Source organism: Agelaius tricolor, unplaced genomic scaffold (assembly GCF_023055355.1).
Source record: "Agelaius tricolor isolate 1412-34295 unplaced genomic scaffold, bAgeTri1.0.p SCAF_9, whole genome shotgun sequence".
NCBI classification, from domain to species: Eukaryota; Metazoa; Chordata; class Aves; order Passeriformes; family Icteridae; genus Agelaius; species Agelaius tricolor.
In genome coordinates this window covers 9,431,087-9,457,586 of record NW_027269269.1, presented here as the reverse complement: position 1 = coordinate 9,457,586, position 26,500 = coordinate 9,431,087, and the positions used below count along the sequence as shown (strand labels likewise).

Sequence of the window (26,500 nt, the reverse complement as noted above, 5' to 3'; positions counted from 1 at the left end):
CCTGACTAAACCAGGCAACTCTGTCACAGTTACCTCCTTGCACTGACAGTATGTAGTGTATAGATGGCTACTCTTGACTATGTTCCTCACTGCAAAATGGAACTGAATCCTTCTTTGGAATCAGAGATAGCAGGGAACAAGTGGTAGAGGTACAGTGAGTACTCTCAGAAAATGCATATTAACAGAACTGCCCCTCTGGCAAATGAGAGTTATCAGGTTGCATTTTCCTTCTTTTGCTGACACCGAGATTACTTCGAGTGCCTGCAGAGGAGCAGGGGCAACAGCATTTGTGAGCTCATTGAGACTTAAGAGCAGCCATCCTTTCCTGGTTGATAGACTTGTACTGCCAGTCAGTAAAGCTGGTGAGATTTTTATAGCAACTTAGAAGATCAGTTGTCTCTGCTTGAAGGAAAATTTCTGCCCTGAACTAAGTGAATGTTCTAGTTCATGCGGATTCAATGAAAGGAGGGACAGGTCTTTACAATGCTGAGTAAGAGCAACTCTGAATAATGCCACAGACTCTAAAAAGGTGATTTGTGTGGTGATTACCTTCCTTCTGGAAGCAGCAGCATGCATTGAGGACTCTCAGTGACATTAAGAATTTGGGATATGCAGGGCTAAATGACATCCTGTAAAACTGGGCGAGGTCTCTGCTCTATCTGCTCTTTTCTTTTTTTTATCCATCATTTGCCTCTTCTTGATTGGAGACAGTTGCTCTTAAATCCATTTTAATTCAGTTTTGAATCTTGGTATCTTTTAGAAAAGATATGCCTACTGCACAGCTGCTCCTTTCTGTGACTGGGTTTATAATTTTATAATCATTTAAAGTGATGATGCTCCTAAGAAAGTGATAAATACAACCAAGTAGCACTGCTTGGTCCAGTGGACAACTGCAGTGTCAGAGTCTTAGAGAGTAACTCCTATCTCAGCCTTTAGGAAAGCTGTCCAAGTCAGCTGGAATTTTCAGTAGAATAATATTTTTTTATCTTTTCAGGTTAGATTAACCTTGTACAGAACTTGTAAATGAGTGTTACAGGAAATATCTGACCTTGGAACTTCATTTTATTCTTTGCTACATTGAACAGCTTTAAACTCATTATGGTATTGTCTAATACTCTCAAGGTATGAGGAAAGGCCTCATATAGAGGCAGATATCTCCAAATGGTATCTTGCTGCATGAGTTTATCAAGTTATCTCATAAGCTCCTTAATTCTTCATTCCCACTATTCTGAACTAGGTTAAAAATACCTCCTTCAGGTTCAAAATGTATAAGCTGTGTCTGATTTGCTGATACAATTGGCATCATATATCAATAATCCAGGATATGAAGTAGAGACTCCACCTTTGTTATTTTTAACATTTACTTTCCTTTACTTTGACATTTATTCCACCAAATCCTGCATATGTGGAAGAATTACAGGGGAGAGCCATGCTCTCTCATTTCCATCATCTTCGCAGAGATGCTGTTCATCATGGACAGTTATTTGATTGTCCAAAGGAAATAAACCTCCATTCCTATTAGCAAGAGTTAATTTTTGCAATGGAAATGTTTCCATTCAATTACATTAAGGCCATGTAATTCCTTTTGCATCAGTTGCCATATAGCAATTTTGTAGGAGGGTTTAGGACTCAGTATAGTAACCTGGTGAAAGAGTGAATAATAAAACTGTGTTTCTTCCCTTAAAACTTAAAATATACTAATGTGACAAGTTCAAGTTTAGATCTTTCTAACAAATGTAAAGCAATTGTTTGCTTAGCTATGAAAGAAGCTGTATTTGCATAAAACGCAGTCCATTTTATAAAGATTGTTTTCATGTATACAAACAGTAGGAAGCAGTTTTTGTTTAGCATTCAATTTGTTAATGCACTTAATAATATCATCTTCATGTACAGCACAGTAGGAAATGTACAGTAAGGATGCAATAAATCTGAGTAGCATTCTTTCCTGTTTCCCATGTGCTTTATCAAAAGATACAGAATTTGTTTACCCAGCTCTTTACATCTTCACTATTTATCGGATATGCATACAGAATTCCCTACTAATAGAAGAAAAAAAATCTGTTCATGTCTGTATTGTCTAAAGATGATGGGTCTCTTTTTGGACTGATGTACTCTATAGCTACCTATAAAAATACAAGAGGAACCGTCACTGAGTAAATTCTGGCCAGTGCAAAATCCAGGAAGGGATTTTCTTTCTTGATCGTCATTACCTTTAATTAAAATAAAATTTAAAAAAAATCATCTTATTTTGTGGATTGTTGTTTGGAGGTGTTTAAAATCTTTATTTCAATCATTTTTCAATTCTTATTTCATTTAGGATAGTGGAATGGTTCTTACTGTTGGAGATCATTCAAATTTAATCATACTTCATGTGTATGGGAGTTGTTTGTGTGTTGATTTAGGATATTAGGCCAATTTGTATATTTATATGTTAGGTTTTATTCCTGCCTGGAAGAAGCCCTCTTAATTTTGTGTCCAGCACTGATTGAATGAGTATTTATGGCTTTACGGTAACAGAGCATAAAGAAATCACAGAATCACAAAATGACTGAGGCTGGAAGGGACCCATAGCAGTCATCTCATCCAGCTGCCTTGCTTAAGCAGGGCCAATTACCCAGGACCAGGTCTAGACAGCTTTTCACCATTCCCAAGGGTGGAGACAGATACGCGATGCTTTTGAAACAGAATTTATTATGACTTGACTTTCATTCATAGCTTACCCCTACCATGAATTTCCCTTAGATTTAGTAGATGTCAGATGTTTAATTGTCAATTTTCCTAGCATCAAAATAGATGCCATAGATACAGCCTCCAGGATGCAGAAAATTGTTCTTGGTTTTCTGAGCTCATCTGGACTGGTGGTGTTTTTAAGTCTTGACCAAATCTATTCATTATCACATTTATCTCTCCATTTGCCATTAGTATTTCTAATAAAAGAAAAGAAGATAACAGATTTATGTGGTTGATACTCTGTGGGTTTTTTGTGTAAAATTATTATGAAATTCTGCTCTATAACGTTTGGATTGCTTTGTGAAATTCACTGAAAATAGTAATCATAATCTGTGGATTACCATGTTGATTGGCAAGCACTTTTGTTTTTTTTTTCCTCTTCAATTTCTTTTTACAAAGGTTTTTCACTAAAACATTTTACAGTGTGGTATATCAGAATAATTATAATGTAATTATTTTGATAATGGTAATGAAAAACACTATCATGAGCTTTATTTTTATCTGCGAACTAATATTGCAATACTTTAAAGAGTGGTATACTTACATACGCAATTTATCACTAGACATCAATTTCTTACACTAATTTATTGTTTTTCAAGATGTATAAAAGTTCTTTAGTTGTCAATGTGATACATGTATCAATGTTTGAAATCTTGCATCAGCCTGTTTCATAGGTGTCTAGGATATCTCAGACATTTGATTTTGAAAATGTGATAGTGATTTTAAAATGAGTTTAATGTCCAAAAATATACTAGAAAGAAAACTTTGTAAGCAGAAAAAATATTCAGTGCAGAAATGCATGATGCCTTGCTCCAGTAAAGTTCTAGTGGAGTAATTCTGATTTGTTTTTTTTTCCTTGAATTCTAGATTTATCCATGGCAGTACAAAAATTTTCACAGTCTTTACAAGATTTTCAGTTTGAGTGTATTGGAGATGCTGAAACTGATGATGAAATTAATATTGGTAAGTATTCTCTTTACTTTGCTGGCAAAGCATTTTTATAGTTTCTTATAGCATGTTATCAGAAATACGGTGGGGGAATTCACATTTGTTTTTTAATGGTTCATGTCACAAAAATAGAAAAATTTCAATAAATAGAAACCATGCAACACTTTAAAAATACATGTCAAAAAACTGCGTCTTCATGGCATAGCTTGATTTATTACAGCAGAAGGTATTCAACAGTACTTTTGTCAGCTCAGTCAACTGTGAATATTCTAAATTCTGCTGCTACTTTTATGTTTCAGTCAGTTTTCAGTGGGTTACTAAAAGGTACACAAGTTTTCTATGATGTAACATAAATCTGCAAAAAAACACCAAAGTGCATACTGATACACAGGAAGTATTTAAAGGTCTAAAAAGAGGAATATATTCATTACAACTTGTGCATTGCTAAATATATGGTTGTCTGAACTTTTGCCAGGATAATTTGCTAGCTGCTTATTCTTCTGTCTCTGTACACACCAGAAATTCTGCATTTGCAGAACTGAACAGCTCAACATGTCTTGAATGTAAGCCTCTTTAAAGTCATCAAAATACTCCTCCCTCAGCAGACTAATCCTGGAAATGTTTCCAAGGTTCAGAAATTGAGCCACTCTTTACTACAAGACATTGCTGCAGTTGTAGTGATGCTTTTACACAGTAGCACAGCAGCTGGAGTGCTAACCCCCACTGGTAAGAAATTTGGATTACAATCCATCTTCAGAAAGGCTAAATTCAGTATCATGAGTCTTACATACCACATGGCCCCCATGTGTCTCCTAAAACATCTGAGAGGAAGTAAGATGGTTCTTAAAGAGTAGTGACTTCTAAAAATAAATAATTTGGCAGTACAAGAGGGAACATAGGACTTGTTGGTATTTTTTGAATAAGTTCTATGTAACACAGAGGGGAAACTCAGATTTAGTCTTTTCCAAGTGTATCTATTAGTATGGTCTATTTTCAAGTCTCCTCTCCCTTCAATTTTTTCCTTTTCCTGGCTGAGTCATTGGACAGAAGGTCTGAAGTGCTTGTTTTCACTTGCAAGGTTTGCCTCATCCTCACCCTACAACATTGTGGTAGTCAGAAGACTGTCATCAAAGATGACTGGTATTTGGTCACGGTCTTCCACTAACTCTTGGCAGGGCGTGGGAGGGGAGGTTTAATTTTACTGGCAATTAAAAGTAGGGGAGTGAAATCACTGAGCTGCTGCTGTTCAGGTGTAAAACTGCAGGCATTCTTCAGGTGTGTTCACCATGGAAAGAGAAATGGTGTGCATGTACTTTTGTATGTCATGTTGCATATTATTTCTTGGCTGTTAAGATTATACTGTATATGTATATTTTTAAACCAAATCTGCAGTATCTCAGCTATATGTCTTAGATTGGGTCAATAAATGTCTTAGATTGGGTCAATAACTTTTTTTAAAGACATACGGTTTTGCATTTAAAATCAGGTGACTGAGAACAAAGACAACATTTTACTTGTAACGTAAACGTAGCAAAGAAAAGACATTTTATTGTTTGGACATTAAACAGGCATTTAAAACTGTTCAGGAAAAAAACCCAGTTCATGATGCTTGACAGCTGATTTATTTCACTTGAAGCTTCAAAGAAGGGATTTCTAGCTTGCAAAGGACCAATTGCCTGATGGATTGTCATGTACATCAAAGAAGCTTGTAAGAGTAAAAGGTAAACTGACAGGAATCAAATTCAAGTCTAACAGAGCTTGAATGATACTGTGTGCTTTTATGGGGTAAGGCTCAATTTTTGTTCTCCCTAGAGCAGTGACCTAGAATTTATCCATATCTTTAACATGCCCCAACAAGATAGATGTTTGCTTATCATCAAAGACAGCTTTGTATAGATGAATCCTACTCTGTACCTCCTTCTGCCTTCACCTCCTTTTTCTAAAAATGTCTACAGCTGTGCAGGCCAGGGAGTTCTACTTCAGTCTGCAGTGATGTTCTGACTTGATAACATCTGTAAAACCCTATGGATAAATGCATAGGGGCTTATTGTAAGGACTACATTTCTATTTCAAGCTTAGCATTGAAAATCTACCCTAATACACCTTAGCACTGGGAATTCACCTCTGACTTGTTCTGTCAGCATGTATTTGAGTATTTTTTTAAAGGTTCAGAGTCTTTCAGCATTAAATATAAGTGATTTAGGTGATTTTTTTTTACCAATAAAAAAATATTTGGAATTTAATTGATAGCTCCATTAACATTTTTGAGGCGATACTGGAGTTGAGGGTCTCTCTTTAGTAACTAAAGTTGAGGATCTCTCTTTAGTAACTTTGTTTTGGCTTCTTTCTGCTTTCCAGTCTGAGATCTAATAAGAGCAGTTCTATTTGCATTTCCTATAAACTGTGCATTTTAGTTGTTTTTTTAATATAACTTATTTATTCCAGTAAGCCCATTACATTAAATACGTAAGAAGTAATTTTAGTTAAGCTTTATGACACACTCCACATAAACAGAATTATGGTGGTGTTCTTCATCCTTATTTTAATCCATCTTCTATTTAATCCAGTGGTTTATTTGTTTGGGTTGCTTTGTTTTTTTTAATTCCTATCTTTGATTTCTAATTTTGATGATTTATTATCTTTTATTTACAAGGATTTAATTTTTGCATAGAAGAGCTGTTCTTCTTTGACAAAAAAATCTTATCTCTGTCTGTGTCTGTATAATGCATTTTAGGTAGTTTTTTCATGTTGCTGGAAGTTAGGCAAATTTATCTTCATAGTCACTTTCAGATATACCATGCCTAGTTTAGAGTCATGTTATGCATGAGTTGTAAGGAATTTCTGTGACTGTCTTGGATAAGTAGACTGCCTTGTTCCTCAAATCAGCTACAGTGCTTATGGTTTTGGTTGGTTTCTTAACTGAACATCAAAGGACTCAAGCTATAAAACCTTTTTCAGTTTTTAATCTTTTTGCCAGAAAATTTGGTTTGAGAAACAGTGGTCCCCATCTTTACTAGTTTTTCTCATTAAAAAATAAAACAAGCCAGCAACAATTGCTGGTTTTGTCTCTTCCTCTGGTTTGGAATGCTTGTGGAAGCATGTGATATGCAACAATGTATGACTATTCGATGGCAGAACATGGTTATTAGCTCCAGTTGCATGTGATTCAGTGAAGCTATAACTGTGTCTTGTGCAACTGAAAAGTTTTGCAGAAGATAGCATTTTCAATGCAAAAATAACAAGATGAGTGACAGCGAATTAATACCACTAAAAAGCCATAGTAATGAAAGTTTTATGCGACTTGCCCATCCTCTGAGAAGAGGGTGTGGCTTTCCTAATCTAACAACTGTGTTTTCCTCAGAAATAACAACAGTTGATAACACTTTGCCATTTGCTTTTTAGACATATCACCCTGTTCCCAGCCCTCTTCGTAAATATTTTGCACAAAAATTAAATACTTAAGATTGACAGTAAAGGAGTTTAGTCATTTGTCTTGCCCAGTGGGAGTTTTGTGTAAAATGGGTGCATGATTTTTATGTTTCAAACCTTATAGGTAACATAGAACTTTACATGGGTGGGACAGCTGCAAAAACAATGTTTTTAATGATCATTTATCTTTTTCCTCAGTATACACTGCAGGCATAAATTTTGCAAGAAGAAGGTTTCCTGAGCTCCTCCTAGTATTATCCAACTTGTATCACCTGGATCTCTCCCTAGGAATATCCCTGTTTTGATCCTCTTTTATTGTTTGTGTTATCTGATTTATGGCTGCTAGAGAGGAAAATAATAAACATTAATAACTCAATGGAATTCTGTCATGTGCCTTTAACAAGTTTGTGTCTATTTTGTATAATGGCTAATTATATATCTGTGAGATCTAATATCTGCAGTATAAGACCATGCTCTTCAGAATGTAAAAAAAAACAAAGCAAAGAAATACATTCTGAAATTCTAGCATTTTATTTTAGTATCTGTGTTTTATTATCAAGTGCTGTTTAGGAAAGTGCACTGAAAAGCATATGTCTTTCACTCTGTGACTGCTGGTTTTGAAGTCTGGGGCTTTCTTCCCTGCAGAGAATTATATTATGACAGATGTTTCAGGTAGCATCAGATGCTTAATTTAAGAATGTAATAGGATTATGATTTATGATATATGATGATTTATGAAATCATTATTAATTGAGCCACAAAGAATAGGTCAGAAGTTCTAAAATGTGGTATCTTTTCTTGTGGGCACTGAATTCTTCTCTGGCCGCTAGTGGCTGGGGCTTGTGATCTTTGCTGACTCATACCTCAAGTCATTCATGGGATTATTAAATTGCTTGCAACTAACCATCTACAGAACTGTTAGCTCATACCTGGCAGTTATATTGTTTACAGCAGTTAGTTTCAAGTTGAACTTTGAAAAATCGACTCAAACATACTGGAGAGAAAGAACTCAAAACCAAACAAACAAATTCAGAATGCTAATAGTAGTTGTTTGTTAGAGTCCACTACTGTGTTTTCCTTCTTGTTTTAGTTGAGCAGTGATGCCAGAAGCTCAGTCTTCTTTCTTTCTTTCTCATACTGGGCATCCAGGTATACAATGCTTTTCAGTTAGAATTTGCTCTACCCTCTTGGAGAGCTCATCAGAGGAAAAGCATCCTGTAATTCAAAGCAGCAAATAAATCTGTACCAGGAAATTTGTATAGAAAACTACAGAAAAAAAAAGGAAAAAAATAATGATGTTTCCTTTTCCCCCCATCTTTTGTAACAGTGTAAAAGTTTAATTGACTTTAAGAGGTACCAAATTACATTTTTAATGGCGCATGCTGTGGATACAATGTTCTATTCAAATAAATAAATTTAAAACAACAACAAAAAATTGCATAGGAGCTTTATACATGCCTACAGTGTGTAGAGAGAAATCTTGACAATCAGTCTGTGGACTTGGCAGTCTCCAGGTTAGGACACTGCCTTTTGGAGGTTCATCAGGAATCTGAGGTTACTCATGATTTCAAGCCACTGTGGCTTGTGGTGTGTAATGGCTTCTTGAATTTGCTTGGCTCTTCTTGAATTATTTATTAAATTCAGTTGAGCCACCTACAGTGTGAATCACTTGGATATCTTACAGGTCATCTCCTTAATTACTTGTGGTTAAGCTTTCATGTTCAAGAATGTTCTTTTTGGGGTTAATATTCAACATACTTTGCACTGAATTCCCATTTGCAACCAAGCTTCTGAATGGAATTACCAAATTCCAAATGAGTTTAAAATTGCTTCTGGCATCTCCGGTCTACTACTCCCTTATCCAAAGCAAAGAAAGAACAGGATCTTGCCACCACCTTGAGGGCAGAGTTCTGGGGATGGATGTTTTTTAGTGTAGGCATCATCCCAACAACTTTTCTAGTGCTTGAGTTTGTTGACCCTGTGGAATACATTAGGGACAAGTGTATTTGCAAAAGGTGGTTTTATTTTAGATGGGTGGGGAAGGGTTGAGTCCTGAATTAGACTAGAAAGCTATTTACAATGGAGAGTGAATCTGCATAGAAAGATTGTATGCTGCTTTTCCACAGTAATTATCTGCTTAGATTTGCCAGCTCTTTCCCTCTGGCTGAAGGAATGAATTTTAAGATTTAACTTTTTAGATTACTTTCAAAGCAACTTTAAGGTTTAAGGTACTTGTAAGATCACAGGACAGGGTTCTTTGCTACTTGTATAGGATTATTTTTATCCTATACAACTACCCTAGAGAATTTCAATGGTAACAATTTGTGGGAGGAACTCAGCACAATCAGGGTGTGAAATGCCTAAAGTGTTTGTTTCAAATCTGTTGATTCTGTTCCTACCATTATTTTTTTAAAATCCCTGTTGCATATTTGACAATTTAAACAAATGCCACCTGTTTCCGGAACTCTATTGTTTCTTGACTTCAAGAAATGAATGATTTTATGATAGTGCTGGGATTCTATCAAGGCTTCAAAACAACATCTGCCCCAGAAAGTGAAGGTTGCATTCTGTTGGTCGAGCCCAGAGCTCTTGTCCTTGCTTTGGAAGGGCAAATGGGGCTGACAAATCCGGAAACAAAATAATGGTGCAGTACATTTTTATCTCTTCAGGAGGAAAAGGTAATATAAGATCAACAACAGAGTCCTTGTTGTTTCTTTTTCTCTTGGATACCTATCAGAAGGTTGTTGGAATTTGCATGCTCCATTCTCTGTTGACCTTAAGATGAGTGTTCAAATGAAAAAACTGAATTGGGGTGGCTGATGCAGTTAGTGCCGTTTCTGTTTGTCCTACCTTTCTTCTGTGTCAGCAGTAGCTGACAGAAGGAGCTCTCCTGAGTCCCTGCAGTACTGGTGTACTAGCATACTGGTGTACTAACAGAAGGTAAAATTCATGTTAGTTCATTTTACTGTATTGGACTGCAGACTGTGGTGTCTCAGTTACAGCTCTCACTGTGCACAGAAAGAGGTTGAGGCAGGCAATGGACAACAACAGCTTTGTTGTCCTGGTGCATTCTGCTAAGGAGTTAAGATGAGTCAAAATTTGATCTGAACATCTGAGCAGATGAATGGACAAGTCCATGCCACTCACAGAGCAATATGAAATAGCTTTTGTGTCTCTCTGATATTTCAATCTCCTGGATGCTTGAAGGTGTATTCTACTTTATTGTCCTCATTCCATGCCTTCAACATACCTCTTTTCCTCTCCTTTGTCACTTAACTTTGTTATTTCTAGATTTGGACATCCCAGTGGAAGCATCAATGCCCATAGGGAGACAATCTGAGGACTAGAGTGTTATTTTATAGAATTGTTCAGAAAATAATGAGTATGTACTGTTGATGCATATAATACACTTCTAGTAAAATGGCATAACATTTAGAGTTGTCAGGCTAGAATACCTCTTGAAAAATAGGAACTCATTTTCAAAACAGATAGTGGTTTGATCAGCTCAGCTTTGAGATATTAATCTTCAGGTTTGAGCAAGTAAGATAAAAGATTTGTACTTTCTGAAATCAAAATGCTTAGTAGAATTTAGAGTTTTAAGCACGGAAACTTTTTGATCCTTTGTAGGTGTAAATTGAATTAAGTGATTATAGCAAACCTAACATCTGTTAAAGTATTTGGTGATATTTTTTCTAAACTCTTCCACTATTCAAGAATAAATGCAAAAACTTTAAAAATCAGAAAAAACAGTATTAATGATTCTCAGTTGCATTCTGAATATATTGCTTTTGCTTTTACTTCCCCTATTTCAGCACTGATAAAGAGCCATACACAAATAAGGCTTGTACAGCTGGGAAGACTAAAATATCAGGATTTTTTCCTTCACCTAAAGTATGGATGGGCCTCTGAAGAATTGGGGATTGGCAAGCCTGAAATATAGTCATAATTACTTCTAATTCCTTTATTTATGGAATGCTACGATTTAATATTACTTTTGCAGCTTAACATTGCTGCACACAGTGTTGTACAGTGCACAGTGGCTGTTTCCTATGTTGTCTTGTTATTCAGCTGTTAAAAAACTTGGGGTTGAAGCAGCAATTCTTATCTTGGAACGGAAAATTTGTACTCAGTACATTTATATCACAACTCTTTCTACTGGGATGGGGGAGGGAGAGCAAGAGAGGACTGTAGTCTGATTGCATCATAATCCATCTTTGAACTTAACTATTTCTGAATATTCCATGGTTTTAGAGCTGTTCTTCCTCTGACATGTGATAGGATATCAGTCAATTCAGACAAAGCCAGATCTGTTCAAGTCAAAGGTTAATGGTCAATTTAGTTGAGGTAAAGATTAATTGAATGAAATGAACTTCTCTGGATTGCTGTTAGTTTTCAATAGGGGCCAATTCAAGCTGCTTTTTTTACAAAGTAGGTCTCCAGCAGCACTTTAAGATCACGTTGTACCTGTTAGACAGAATTTGAAGTATTGAATATTGTTCCCCACACCCTGCTGAGTTTGGCAGCTGTGGAGCTCAGCCCCGCTGCTGTGCCTGTGGCTCCATCAGGTGAAAAGAGAGGCTGATTTCTCTTTGACAGATACAATAATGTAAAACCCCATTTTGTAGTGTGGCATAGAGATGCAGTGTTATTTAATGATTACTTATCTAAACCCTTATCTATTTATTTTATAAGAACACGGCAGAAATTGTGTATTTGTTGTGATTCATCCCAAAAGCCTCCACCCCTTCACAGAAGGGAAGAGACAAGAAAAGAGTTAGTCATTTGTAGGCAGGTTTTGATATAGTGCTCTGTGTCAGCACATGACTGCTTGAGAGATCCTTCTCATGTTGCTAAGAAAATGGAAGAAATTATTTAGATGATTTAAAATGTTTTTGCTGGCACTCCAAGATGCCATGTTTGAGAAGAGGTGCTGTAGATTAGTAGAGTATAGAATGAAGTTTTTCTACAACATCTCTGCCATGTTGAAAAATTCATGCTACACAAGATAGGTAAATTTTCCAAATTGAATGATGTATTTTCAATACCTGTAGTGCTTTTATAAATAGAGTAGAACACTAACACAGGGTAGATATGCAGATGTATTTTTAATAAAGTGTTAACAGTGAAATGGTGGGAGTGGAATTATTCTTTGGTGTGGGTTTGTTTTTGTTTTGTTTTTACAAACATGCTGAGGGATAGACAGCCATTATGAGCTTTAAAAAAATTTCAGGACTCTCTGAAGTGCTTTGGCCTTGCTTGATCTATTTCGAATCTTCTACTTGCATTTGTTTTGTGAGCTTCTGCATGAGTAGGGCATGGCAATTTACTGATATTAAGTCAAGTAATTGGATTTATTTAAAATGTGTAACATTGCATGTCTTCAGGTTATCTCTCCAAGTATTGTGTTTGACAAGTGCTGACAGTAAATCTGGGAATTCTAGATAACCTGACTTTCTTGCAAGTCTTAGTTTGTATATGAACGTGTAGCTTTCTGCATAGGCCTCTGTTGAAAAGTAGTGGAGTGGAAAGTGTAAATGTATTGGCTCAAAGAATTGTTTTAACTTTTGTGCAAGGCTTGCATTTGTATGTTTAAATATTTGTGAGATGATAGCTTATTTTTATAGCAAAGAATTCTCAGATATGACACTGTTTGTTACTGAATTTAGATGGTTACCCTGATGGAGGTTTGTTTCTGTAAAGGGGAAAGGATTTTTACTTCTAATAGCTGCCCTGTACTTTATGCTTTGCATGTGTTTAGGAAAAAACTTCAGAAAATACCTTGCTATATTTGCTCATTAAGTTTTGCAAAGTGAAAATACTCTTGAGTTAAAATTGCCTCATATGGTATGTACATGTTATACTGTCCTGCCAAACACATCTTGCAGAGCTTTGGGCTTCAGTTAAGCTCAGATCTTGATTTGGTGCCTTTTATGGTTCTCATATTGGCCTGCAGTGTGAGGCACATGTGTGTGATGCTCAGGCAGGAGGTTCCATTCTTGCTGTGGAATCACTGGCCTCTTCTGCTGGTTTGTCTCACCTTTATAGTGTGACAAAACCCAAATGCTTGTGCCTGGTATATGGCCTACAATTGAAGGGCTTTGAAACTTTGTGGGAAACACTGCCTAGAAACATACAGGGATCAAATGCTATAAACCAGGGCAGATCAAATGGGAAGCTGCAGCTGAGTATCTGATAGTTTCATTGTTGGTCTTGTTTTCATGGGGAATTTGCAGCACTTATTATCATCTCTCTGTTCTAATACTAGTGGAGTATTCTATATACTAGTGGAGTATTCTACATACTTCTAATTATGATGTGGAGAAAAAATTACCACTGAATTTACTCTTGAGTTTGCAATGCCTTAACTCAAATGAAATAGAGAGAACCCTTGAGGTTTCTTTACTTTTAGTTACATGTATTTGAGTAGCTGTGCCCTGATGAAATTCTCTGCTTGCCAGCATGTAGTGGAACATGTGATCATATTTGGAGAACAATACATAGACCTTGAAGCATAAATTTGGGAATAAAATGCTTAATTTTGTAATTTTTCTTGTTTATTTATTTGTGTAATTTCTGGGCAGAAGCTTTAAAACAAGCATTTTTCATCTCTGTCTCTTTGCTGTTATCATACTTTTTGTTCCTGATCTATAATTAATTTTCTAGAAAATTTGGATTTCCTTATTTGAGGTAGCACACTTATTTTCAATAATTTAAAAAATTGGCAAAATACCTTTCCTCACAGTTCAAGGATGGAATTTCCACAGGAAATAAAGTTACCACTGAAACTTGTGCTCCCTGGGAGATGCTTCAAAATCTGAAAAAGCACTGGATTAAGTCCTTGCAGACTAATTATGGAGAAAATAGTAAGAATGTTCACTTATTGTGTCTGAAATAGCTTCACATTGACTGCTCTAAGAATGTCTTGATTCTATCACAAGAACAGTACAGACCAGACAGGGTTGCCTGTACCTTAGTGTGCCTTGCCATGATGGAAGTCTTCAAGGAAATTTGTAGTTATTTGGATTGTAAATTTAAACCACTGTCTTCTGGCAGAAATCATTGTCACTTTGAGAGTGTATTTCCATACTACAGTATGTTGATGTAATCTTTAAACCTCTACACTTGAATTTTTGTTTCATCCTATGTCTTTTACTACTAGAAGTGCATTTCATGGTATTATAGGAAGGTCAAATAGCTTTTTTTACTATTCTTGTGGAGGCTGTGGTAAATGTAAACACAGACAACAGGAATGCATAAGGTCCTTATTGCAGATCCATAAAATCTGATACCCAGATTAGGAAGGTAAGAGGAACCAAACGGAGAGGGTATAAGACAGCACATACAATAATAATTTCCCAAATTTAAAAAGAGATTGAAACCCCATAAAGAAATGAACCATTATCTTGTTATTCTAACTTCTTTTTGCACAATGGAATCTTCTAACATAATTCATCTCTTGACACCAATACTCAGCTTAAAGCGTATCTGACATGCTGCAAGCTTGCAAACTGGAATTTACATAAATACTTTAATGATTTTTCTTAAACCTTAGCAAAAGAAAGCAGTTGCTGCATCTCCTCTGTTATCTTGGGAATGATACTCAGAAAAGGACAAAATAACTAAGATAAACATTGATTTCAAATTCTGTACTCCTCTCCTATTCTGTGGTGTTTTCTGCTTTCCCAGTAAATATTATTTACAGTACAAAGCTCAGTCTTCCAAGCTCAAGTTTCTCCAAAAATGTTACCATTTGGAAATTGAGGGAAGACGACCTAGGGTAGAAATAGTGGAAGAAATAACAGTAGGTAAAGAAAATAGAAAACCTGAGCAATAATTGGGAATCAGACATATCAGACATATGTCTTATTGTCCAAATATAGTTTTTCTGAAAATGTGTTTTAAAAATAAAACCAACAGCTGTTTTCTGTAGGAAAATGTTGCAGTCATCGTGCACTACTGTTTTTTAAATTATGTTACGAAGGTGCTCCAGCCTAGTCTACATTAGTTATAAAATGCTTTGACACTGATACTCTGCTTAAAGTTCAAAAACATTTAATGTTTTTTGTGTTTTGCATAAATTATTCATTATTTCTGTTTGTAGACTTAGGTGTTGATCTTTCAGCTTGTTCCCATTGGGCTCAGCTGTAATTCCCTTTAAAGCTCTAGGTAATTCTACACTTTTTATGTTTTATAGGTTAAATTCAGTAGGAAAGTACAGGGAAGAAAGGATCATTAACAAACCAGTCCAGGTCATGACAGTGGTAAAGGAAACCTCTGTTGTATAAAATAAGGCTCCATTTAAATTCATAGCCAACATACTGAAAGACCAAGATACAGGCTTTGGGAGTCTTTCTGGGAGTCTGCATTCCATTTTGTAATGTGAAAACTTGCCATAGTGGTCATATTTTGAGACATCCAATTTAGTTACCTACTGATAGACATTACAGATCCTCTGTGGCTTTAACATCCACAACTCTTGTTAAGTAGAAATTACTGAGAAAGCAGATGATTGTCTCTTCATACCTGTTGTAGCCTGTCAGTGTTACTCTGAAATGTTTGTTTTTTCTATCTAAAAGGAAGCCTTCTGTGGCCACTCTTGTCCTACCTACTGTAACCTCCCCATCACCACCACCTCACATACTTTTTCAATATGCCTTAAAGCCATAGAAAGACGGATGAAAATTTTATTTGCTGTTGTGATTTGTTGAGAAACTGCTTGTCATGGCTGCAGTTAATACTAATCATTAAAAGCTCTGGAAATACAATTGTTAATTAATAACTATTTAGTAATATATTTACTGTAATTTTAGATTTGGAAAAGAAAACTTCTTCTCTCAGCCTTCATGGATCTTATATTTATTCTGCTTACTCACAGAAGTCTAGTAAACAAGTGCTAATCCTTAGAAAATTTCCTTATGGGCCATTGGTCTATCTTGAATTCTGTTTCAGTGATGTATTATTTACAGGAAAAAACTCCCCTCTAGACTTTAGCTACAGTTCGTGCTCAAGCATGAATTCAGGCCAGCTATAGCAAGTCTGTGCTAGGTATGACCGGTTCTGGAGGATGTACTTGACTGACCTTCCTGCCAAAGAGTATTGGGAGCAATGTACAGCACAGTCACAGCAGTTCCTCATTCAGATTAGGAGGACATAAGGAAATCTCTGACAGTCTTGCTTATTTTTGCTTTTTATACAGCAAGGTGTCATAAGAACATGTGACATATATCTGTACGTATTATTTTTTCCATGCTGGCATTCACATATCTGAAGATGGTAGTGATATCTGCTCATAATGCAAAAAATTCTTGTTTTGTGTACTTTAGAGTAATTAAAAATTGTCTGTGCATCATTTAAGACTGAATGTATAAATGGAAATTAAAGCCACAGTCCACAAAAAAGAACATTCAGTTATATTGTCTTCCACAGTAGCTTTTAATTTCTGTCTTGGGTTGGGCATTACCTTCCAAACTTGGCTTTATGTCTTTCAGTTCAGTATTGGTCATGCAAAGCTATTATATGTGTCATACACTTTGTCCGCCTTTTGTCATTAAATGTAGATGATGCCATATCTATTGCATGTGACATTTAGTGGTACAGTGTAGCACTGTACTCTTAAATAGTAAGCTAAGGTTGATAGATTAGCTTCAGTAATTTCCACAGACATGCTATTTTAAGGTGATACATTCTCTACACAAGTATATAGGAAAAGCTTCATAAGATTTATTATGTGCATTTTTTTTCCTCTGAACAACTGGGTTGATTTCAATGCAGTAAACCAGATTCTATATTAAACTTCAGTTCCTTTTTAATTATGTGAATGTAGTTCTTTGTAGAGCTGTACCATGTGTTTGAAATGATAGGGATATTGGAAAAAAAAGAACGTTATTGATTTTTTTTTTGGTAAATAAAATAATGGGAGCGCTTTCTCCTGAACAAGGGAAATTTTGCAGCTCATTGTTGTTGAGCTGGGAACACTCCAGAGAGAGCAGCTGGCAACCTGTTGTGTTTGTGATGAATGAGATCACAAGTGTATATCTGGGTATGTATTCAATTGTTTCTACTTATTGGGCATTGCTTTTCACAGGCATTATTTCCATCATGATACCAAATGTATCTTACAAATCCTTTTGAGTAGCCCTTAAAGAAAAAGCATACTGTAACACTGTTGGGATTTTTAATATCACCTAATAACTTAGAATAAAATGTTGAGTCAGCACTTCATTTCCTTTAAATAGTCCACCAGTAACAATAATTATTTATGAAAATAACTAAAAATGTCTTTATATTTAATATGTTAGGCTGCATATTGTACTTCATATTATTGGTGTTTTCAGAATTTATTTCTTATCAGCACATTCCCATGACATTTCCTCTCGCAAAATACTTGACTCTTCTTTCTCCCACCCCCTTTTGTATTTACAAAGTTCACTTCAATTCTTCTGTGTCTATTCTGATTAAAAAGAAGTAGATTTAAAAAACTGTTTTAGCATTACTAAGAAAAGATTGTGAATCTGGTGTGTAATGCCTGAGTGTCCTGACAGACAGTGGGCTGCATCTGACACAGAGGAGTCTGATTTCTAAATCTTCTGGTTTTCAACTGCACAAAAGGACCTCAAATTATTATTGTTGAAATATCTGTTTGTTTCCTGTTGAGAGCTGTGAATCCAGAGTTAGATGTCTGTGCCTTGTGCCCAGGCTTTGTGCTGAGATCCTGATGAGGGTAGTAGTAGGGAAAGGGAAGGACGCCCCTGCCCAGATCTCCAAGTGTAGATCTGTAGGTGAATTGCCTGGGAGGCCTCACCCCCCTCAGTGACCTCTGCCCTCAGCATCCCTCTGTCTACTCAGCCCCAAACTGAGGTGAGGCAGAGCTGCTGCCTCTCTGCAACCAGAGGGCTCTGTGGGAGAAGGGGGGAGAAAGAAGGAAAAGGGTACACTGGGAAAAGGGGAGCAAGGACTCTCTTTCCTTCCCTTCCCCCTCCCAGTGCAGCTTCCAGCACAGCCAGAGTTCTCTAGGGACAGACCCTGGATTTTAATGAGGCTACACTGAGTGAGGGCTGTATGGAAAGAAGGGTGTAGTAGCATGAAGGATCAGTGCTGCAGTAGTGAGGGCTGTTGTAGGAGAGCTGGCATGGGTAAAGCCTTTCTCAATGAATGTGGTGGCATTACAAGAACAGAAGAACCATGGGAGTCACCAGAGATGTCCATGTTGCAGAACTCTACTGGGTGTGCATCCTTCACTATGCTCTGAATAACACAATGCACAAGTTCTCCCTGTGCAACTCCTGAGCTGGGGAAGGACATTCCATGGCTGGATGTAGGGAAGGATGTGGATGTTGGGCAGCAAGCATCAGGGCTGTAGTCAGTTTTGATGCAAAGGAGTCTCTGCAATCAAAGTCTCATAAGATCAGAGGGATGGTTTGTCTTAGAGCTGCTGAAGAGCGTAGATTCTGTGTTCTTAGGGAAACTGACCTTTGTAATTCCCCCAAAGGTGAGCCAATGGGTAGAAAAGATGGAGACAGTTTCTCAGTCCTTAGCTGAGGCACTGTACAGGTGACAGACTAGTACCTTTGTATTAGTGTTAAATATTGAGGAAAATATTGATTTGCACACTTACGGAACATATTTTATATGTTTTTTTCCTGTGTCTGACCTGAATTTATTTAAATTCTAAGCAAATGTTTCAACTCTTAAACTAAAAATCTCTCTGGTTCAGCCTTGAAATTCGAAAGATGAATCAAAAGCTTCTCGTACTAGTTTTTGTTTCAGGTTTCTTTTACACTCCCCTTCTTCCTGCCCCCCACTCCTCATATCCTCATAGTTTAGCCATGTCTGTCTGGCTAATTGTTTATTTAGATTTTAGCATTTCATATTGGCTACATAGGTATTCTTGAGCGTAACACTCTATATATTCCTAGTCAGGTATAACCAACCAGTTTATAATCCTATTTCTTTACCTGTTGGTTTTTGTTTTGTTTTGTTCTGTTTTCCATGGGATATTATGAGCTGACTAAGAGATTGGGTTAATTCAGTGGATATCAAACTGAAAATCTTGATATCAACATAACTGGCAAAATCTTCTGACACTTACGTTCTAAGGGAAAAATATTAAAGGAAAGGACTCAAGTTCCAAGTAGATGTATGGATCACTTACAGTGTATTTGGACTAAACCAAGAACTCATAATGGGAAAAAAAGAATTTGTCAGCAAACAATGACTTAGAGGTCAAGATATGCAAGTGTAACATCATAGTTACAAAAAAAATTAGCTATGTAATTTCTTGCAGAAGAAATTGGAGCAAACAGCAAAGTGTTCTTCAACTGTAAAAGTTAGGAGAGAGAAAGGAGAATGCAAGGGTGACCTCTGCAAGGTCCAGATGGTATAAAGAATATAAATTATTTTGGAATGGTCCAAAAACTAAGTAACATTTCATGAATGCAGACAAGGCAGCTAAGGCAAGCCAGATAATAGTTCCTTCTTAAAGGATCTATTCCAGTACTTTCTAGAAAATGTGCTTATTTCCTTAAATCTTTTAGAGATGTTGAGAAGGTATAAAACCATATTATTGGAGACTAACACAAAAAAACATTTAAGAAGATGAAAAAATAACAGAGGTGGAGTTCCACTAGCATACTGTCAACGTTATATGTTCATTAACTGTGAAGAATTTTTCATCCTGTTCTTTTGAGAAAATCTGAGTTTTGTTTCCATGTTTGTTTTTTACCTCTTTCAAAATGATTGTGATTGCCTCAAGTTTATTGTGAGAAACTGTATTTAGCAATTTGTATTCTGAGTTCAGAGCTTTAAACCACAACATGTAGCATCCTGTCACTGGTAGCAATTACTGCTAGTTGCATCAGGAGAAAGTAAAAACAGATACTTAGCTCTCTTCACATGATTGTTCTCTGGGATTGTCACTGATGGGATTGTGATACTGAATCTAAGTAACCCCTATGCCCTTGAGAAAGTAATACAAATGGAAAGAAATATTTTTCTAGACAGGTTTGCTTACATGAGAATGAAGTCTTAAGAGTTTTCAGAATGTTTTCCTCTTTCTTGCCCTCTTAGGGTTAATTCTTGTATTATGTTTCCATTGATTCTGATTCAGCTCTTTGACTTCTATTTGAAAACAATTTTGAGCAAAGACTCTGTCACAGTTGTAACAGAATTCAAAGCTTATAAATCAATCATATGTTTGAGTCACCTGAAACCTTGTCCTTGTAAAACATAAAGCCAAAGAGCAGGTAAATCTAAACGCTTGGCATTTCTTCTAAAATGTTGAGTGTCAAATATTTACCCAAATATTTTTAATAGTTCTTTCAAATACTTGTTCTCCCACCTTAGTGGGAGAAACTCAGTTATTTTCTTTCTGCTCCTGGTATGCTAAAGTGAATTTTGTGGCTGAAAGCAGAATTCTTCTATTTTGAGACTGATCTTTCCATGTTTCAGGAAATTCAGTTTGCCATATTCCATTAAAAAACTATGTTTAAAATACAGATGACTCTTAAGACTCATGTTCTTTTTCTTTGCTCTTGACCTGCTGCCTGCTTCAGTCTATCTCGTTTAAGGCTACTGATTGCATTGCAATATAAGAGAAATATTTTATCAATGTAGCTTCAATCCAGATAATGGACTCACCTGGTCTTAAAATCTCATTTTTAGCAGAACATTATTTTTCTTTGTTTTCCTTTCAGCCCAGTCATTGAAGGAGTTTGCTCGGCTCCTGATTGCTGTTGAAGAGGAGAGAAGACGACTGGTAAGTTTGCTGGCAGTAATCTTCCATTGGACATCTCCTTGAGTAAAATAGTACACTTTTTTCTATTCTCCCTGAAGTGGTTTTTTAAAAATTTTATTTCTGTAGTAGAGGTTAAGTACATCATAAGAATTATTTGGAATTCTTACACAAAGGCAGAAATGTACTAGCACAAACTACAGCAGTTTTTATTAAACAGTTCAACCAAAGATGTTTGCATCAATTTAAAAATTGTTTTCTCTCTGTTTCCTACCTTCCTACTCCCTGACCCAAAATAAGCTTTGAATCCTGGTGTACCTTTCCCTTCCTGCAAAAAGCTTATACTGGAAAGGGAGATCTGTATTTGTATTTAATGAAATACTCTTGAGTGTTGTGCAGTGAGTGTATGCTAGTAATGCAAGAATTTGAGAAGTGATAAGAAAAGAAAGTAAATTCATTACCTGAGAGAAACTCCTGTAGAATACATTGTGGATCAGTCTGGCTAGAGTCATCCATTGATACAATGTCCTTATGCCATTTGAATCTATTGTTTGCTTTAATTTTTGTATTTCTATTCAAATATAGCTTTGTTAAAGAAGTTTTAAGTGTATTTTTATGGAACTATTTAAAAAAAAAATCCAGGTGAGCAGTGAAGCTATTTTTGTCCTTCCTTGGGAGTCAGTCATGAATAAAGGAGTGAGCTAAGAATTAACATCAGTAGGGGGATTTTTAAATATTGTGAAAGTTTAACTCACTCTAATCCATCCAAAGATTATGTCTGTCCCAGTTTTCCTTTCTCTTATGGGTACTTAGAACACTGAGGTAAGGCTTTTGTGACTCAGTTCAGAATCAGTTTACTAATTCAGAAAAAAGTTTATATAAATTTGTCTTAACCTAGAAGTAAATAGCCATAGAATTGCTCTCCCACTATTTCTGTTTATATAAATATTTTAAATTAGCAAAGTCATAGCATTTATTTAGTACAATTGCATTGCTAATATTATTTAAATGTATAAAAGTATAATTATTTTTTTACTTCATGCAAAACATTTTTTCCTGGGTAGCTGGGATAGTGAAGTGACTGTTCTTTACTTACCACCTTAAAAGTAGGTTAGCAGAACACTTAGTAGTTCCTTAGTTAAACAATGTTTCAAAATTGATAGCTCTCCAGTTTAAGTTAAAGATTGTCATGAGCTAACTATTAGGGAAAAAAAAAGCAATGAATAGATGAGGGTTTTATTTTTCAAACTCATTAGTCTTTCATACTATGTAAAAAAAATCCTATTATTTTCTCTCATTTCTTTACCCTCTTTTTTTTTCCCTCAGAGGAGTCACTACAGTTTTCAGTTTTAGAAGTTTATGGCCTCTCTTTGGTTTATAATTTGATCTTGCCATATAATGTTTTTGTGAAAGATGTAAGAAGGCCTTTAGCATAAAAGAAGGAAAAAAAATTAATATTATTGAGTGAAAAAAGACTAGTCAGATGGAATAATATGTTTTGTTCTGTATCAATATGGATTCCATGGGAATGCATGGATTGTGTAGCTGAGTGTGGTAGGTTGACCCTGGTTGGATTAGCAGTGCCCACCAAAGCTGCTGTGTCACTGCCCTCCTCATCTGGGCAGGGAAGAGATAATTTAAGGGAAGGCTCATGGGCTGAGATAAGGGCAGGGGGAGATCACTTGGCAATCACTGTCATGAGCAAAGCAGACTCAACTTGGGGAAATCTGTTTAATTTAATGGCAAATCAGAGTAGGGTAATAAGAAGCAAAACCCAAATCTTCAAGAAACTTCTTCTGCCCTTCCCTTCTTTTGAGGTTTTACTTTATCCCAGTTCTCTACCTCCTCCCTGCCAATGGCAGAGAAGGGCAGGGGATGAGGGCTGCACCTCCTTCCTCCCCATGGGCAGGACTCCTCACACTCTTGCTCCAGTTTTGGTCCCTCCCTTGGGGGACAGTCTCCACAAACTTCTCCAACATGAGTCTTTCCCATGGCTGCAGTTCTTCGTGACCTGCTCCAGTGTGGGTCCTTTCCACAGGATTGAGTCCTCCAGGAATAGGCTGCTCCAGTGTGGGTTCATGCAGGGTTTTCATGTATGGAGAATCTGCTCTGGATAGGAAATTATTTGTATCCACCTTTTTGCTCAGGTTGAAATAACCTCATTCACTTCCCATTCTCTGTCCAGAATGAGAACATTGAGGACACACAGTTTTCATGGTAGTTATATTTGCATAAGAAAATTTATCAGATTTCTCTACGTTTAAAATGTTTGAGCTGCCTGTTAGTGGAATTTGTTTAATTATTACTGGAGTAAAAGTATCACCTTTGTCAAAGATGTGGATTTTTTATTCCTCAGTTTCTTACTGCAGTTTTCTACATGTCATCATAGAATCCAGAGGTCCCTGTGAGGATCAGTGTGCCAAATAGATTCCTAGTATAAGGTTTTTCCTTGAGAAACTTGTAATTTAACTGTGGAATCTTGAGAGCACTTTTGCTTGCTTCTGAGGAAGTTTGGAGCATTATGCATATGTGATGGTGGTCACAGGGGTCTTAGGATGAGGGAAGAGACGTAGATCTGACTCTATGTTACAGAAGGCTTGATTTATTATTTTATGATATATATTACATTAAAACTAAGTAAAAGAATAGAAGGAAAAGTTTCATCTCAGAAGGCTAGTTAAGCTAAGAATAGAAAAAGAAAGAATGATAACAAAGGCAGCTGCCTCAGACTCTCTGTCCGAGTCAGCTCTGCTGCAATTGGCCATTAATTACAAACAAGCAGATGAGACCAATCCCAGATGCACCTGTTGCATTCCACAGCAGCAGATAACCATTGTTTACATTTTGTTCCTGAGGCCTCTCAGCTTCTCAGAAGGAAAAATCCTAAGAAAGGATTTTTAATGAAAAGATGTCTGTGACATGCATACACTAAGATTTTTCTGCTGGAAGCACTTAAAGTCAGCCAATTTGCAGCTTAGTGATGATACTAAAGAAGGTTCTCAGCTGATGGGAAAGCTTGAGACATGGCATGCAGGTCTTTAAGAATTTAATTTCCTTCTGCGTAAAGAGAGAAAACATGCAAAAGTTATTTTTAAAAAGCTTGTTCTTTCTGACATTTTGTGGAAGGCTTGGAGAAAAACATCTAGGCAATGTTGTGGCTATTTTTGGATGCACTTCATCATACTACTTTCAACTTTCTTTTAATTCTTGTACCATGTGATAGTAAAAGACACTATTGTCTCAGTGAATGCAGGATGTATGAGAATATGGAGTGACAGATATTAATTTTGCATATCAGCTAATGGCCTTGTTTCCCTGCCTTGAACTTTATTTTGTTAAATTATGAGCATACATATAAGTGCATTGATCAGGTTAGAATATGAAAAGTATAAAAAAGTATATATTCATGTGACCAATTTATTTCCAATCTGATGCCTATTAAATTCTTCATAAGTCAAATTATATTTTTGTCTTACCGAACACAATATTGGAGTGCTTGTCCACTGATTGTATAAATGAAGTGTTTCCAGTGGTCAAGGAAATAGTTTGAGAAGGTGTTTAACAAGGCTTCTCTCCTTCCAGCATAAAGACCCAGAAGAACCAGAAGTTTTTTTTCATTCAGAAGAAGCTAATGAAACAAGACATTATGAATGGTATTATTAGGAAAAACACTGAAGTATAAAGTTAAATGAAACTTCATGTCACATAAATATTCTGTTTTGTAAGGCCTTGTGGCCATTATTACTGGCAGCAGTAATAATATGGTGATTATTGCAAGTCAGCTTCTTTTATCCTTGTCTTTTATTTCTTGATGCTAGAAAATTGAAGAGTAGTCAGAAAAAACAGAAGCCATGCACCACACATTTCCCCTTAAAAAGAAAATAAAGGAAAAAATAACTCATAAGATAGCTTCTTTTATGATGTCCAGCCTTAAGTTTTGATGAGGTCTGTCATATTGTGGTGGTATTAATTTAGTGATGCTGTTGGTAAATGGTGCATTAAAAAGTTCCAACTAAACAGCACTACTCTTGAGCTTCACATGTACTATAAATTGGATAAAAAGTCAGATTCATCCCCACTGCATTTCCAGTGACTTCAGCAGCAAGCCATCAGGGATGTAGAGTAATGACCTCTATTTCCTAGTGTTTATTTGGGAACAATAGAGATGCTGTAATTTAATCCCATGTGAATGTTTGAATCTTTATCAAGGGAACTTACTTAAAATAATTTCTGTCCTCTTTCACTGAATTTGCATTCTTTCTGTTAAATAAGTGATATATTTTATTTTACAGATTCATATTTTATTTATGCTTCCTATTAATTTTATATTGTTATTAAAATTAATAACAAACAGAAATTATCTGGGAGTAAAATAAAATGCTACTTCCTTTTCCTCTTGAAGGATTATTCTGTGTTGTCATCACTATAGATGAACTGGTTCATGCTACTGGTCCTAGAGATCCACTATGAGTTTGAAGCATTGAATGAGTTCTTTTGAGTGTCAATGTTATCTTGCTGGAACTGCCTGATTATTTCTGAGAGCTTACTGAATCCAAGACTGAAATAGGCTCTTAATTCTTAAATTCCTTGCTATTTATCCAAGTTTTTTTTTTGGTTGCTGGCAGGTGATGAATGGCCCCAGAGCTTTTTCTCTCTGGCATCATGAATCAGTGAGATTCCTGACCAATATTAAATACTCCAGGGGATATATAAAAATTCTGTAGTGGATAGTTTTGGACTATGCTCGATGAATATTTTCTTTATAAAGTCTGCTTTTTTTGTATCTAATAATCTTCATGCTTCAGACAGTATCTCATTTTTGTGGACTTTTTTTGTATTAACTGGATGTTCTCATTGTGGTTCTGTATTTGCCCTCACACAAGGGGTCTGATGCTATCTGCTTTCAGGGAAAGCATCAAAATATTCAGTTTCAAAAGCTGCACTTGAAGAAAAATAAATGAGTTGTTAAAACCAACTATCCATGGAATGGTACATAAAATCAGATACTGAAGGGCACAGCATGTTGTTGAGCAGAATTAACCTTTTCCCTATAATGCAAAGTGCATTACAGATTCCATCAGAAGAGTAAGGAGTCTCCTATCCACAGGGGCAGCATATTTCCCAGTTTATACAGGGGAAAAATAGCATTGCATGTACTTGCACCCTGAGACTGCAGAACAAACACCTGGCACTTTGTTTTGCATGGTGTCTCTCAAATTTCAAAAAAATAGTATTTGATGGTGTTTGGATATACTTGGTAACTGATTTCAGTGTTTTTCACCTCTCGTGCAAGATTTGGCATTTAAATTAATCTCCTTGGTAGGAGTCTGCTGGGAAGAACACTGAAAGCGTATTACTCTAAGTGAAAGAACATGCCACAGATAAAAGGACTTCTTTGAAGTTACGACTGTTTTTTTGGTTCTTTATTTTTGTTGTTCCTTCTACTCCCTCTCCTCCCACCATGTTTGCTGTTTAAAATTAATTAAAAGCACCTGGGTTTAGAGAGTTTGAGTTTTTTCCTTATACTTAAGATGGCTGTACATCCTATTGAGTCATTAAGGTAGCATGGACTGTTTTGTTAACTAACTTCTTTGGAAAGACTTTCTGAATTTCTGCATCAAATTACTAATTTAGAAGTACCTCTTTGAGATTTCTCTTGAAGAA

The 26,500-nt window shown here is 36.0% G+C and overlaps 1 protein-coding gene across 1 annotated transcript in view; it reads left to right on the top strand.

The window, feature by feature from the left end:
- The window catches only part of ARHGAP42 (Rho GTPase activating protein 42), a 144,303-nt gene that overhangs the window by 28,186 nt on the left and 89,617 nt on the right, over positions 1 to 26,500 (top strand). The window contains exons 2-3 of the mRNA XM_071434214.1: positions 3,598 to 3,693; positions 20,799 to 20,860. Of these exons, the coding sequence (XP_071290315.1) occupies positions 3,598 to 3,693; positions 20,799 to 20,860 (158 nt within the window). The remainder of the gene's footprint in view (positions 1 to 3,597; positions 3,694 to 20,798; positions 20,861 to 26,500) is intronic.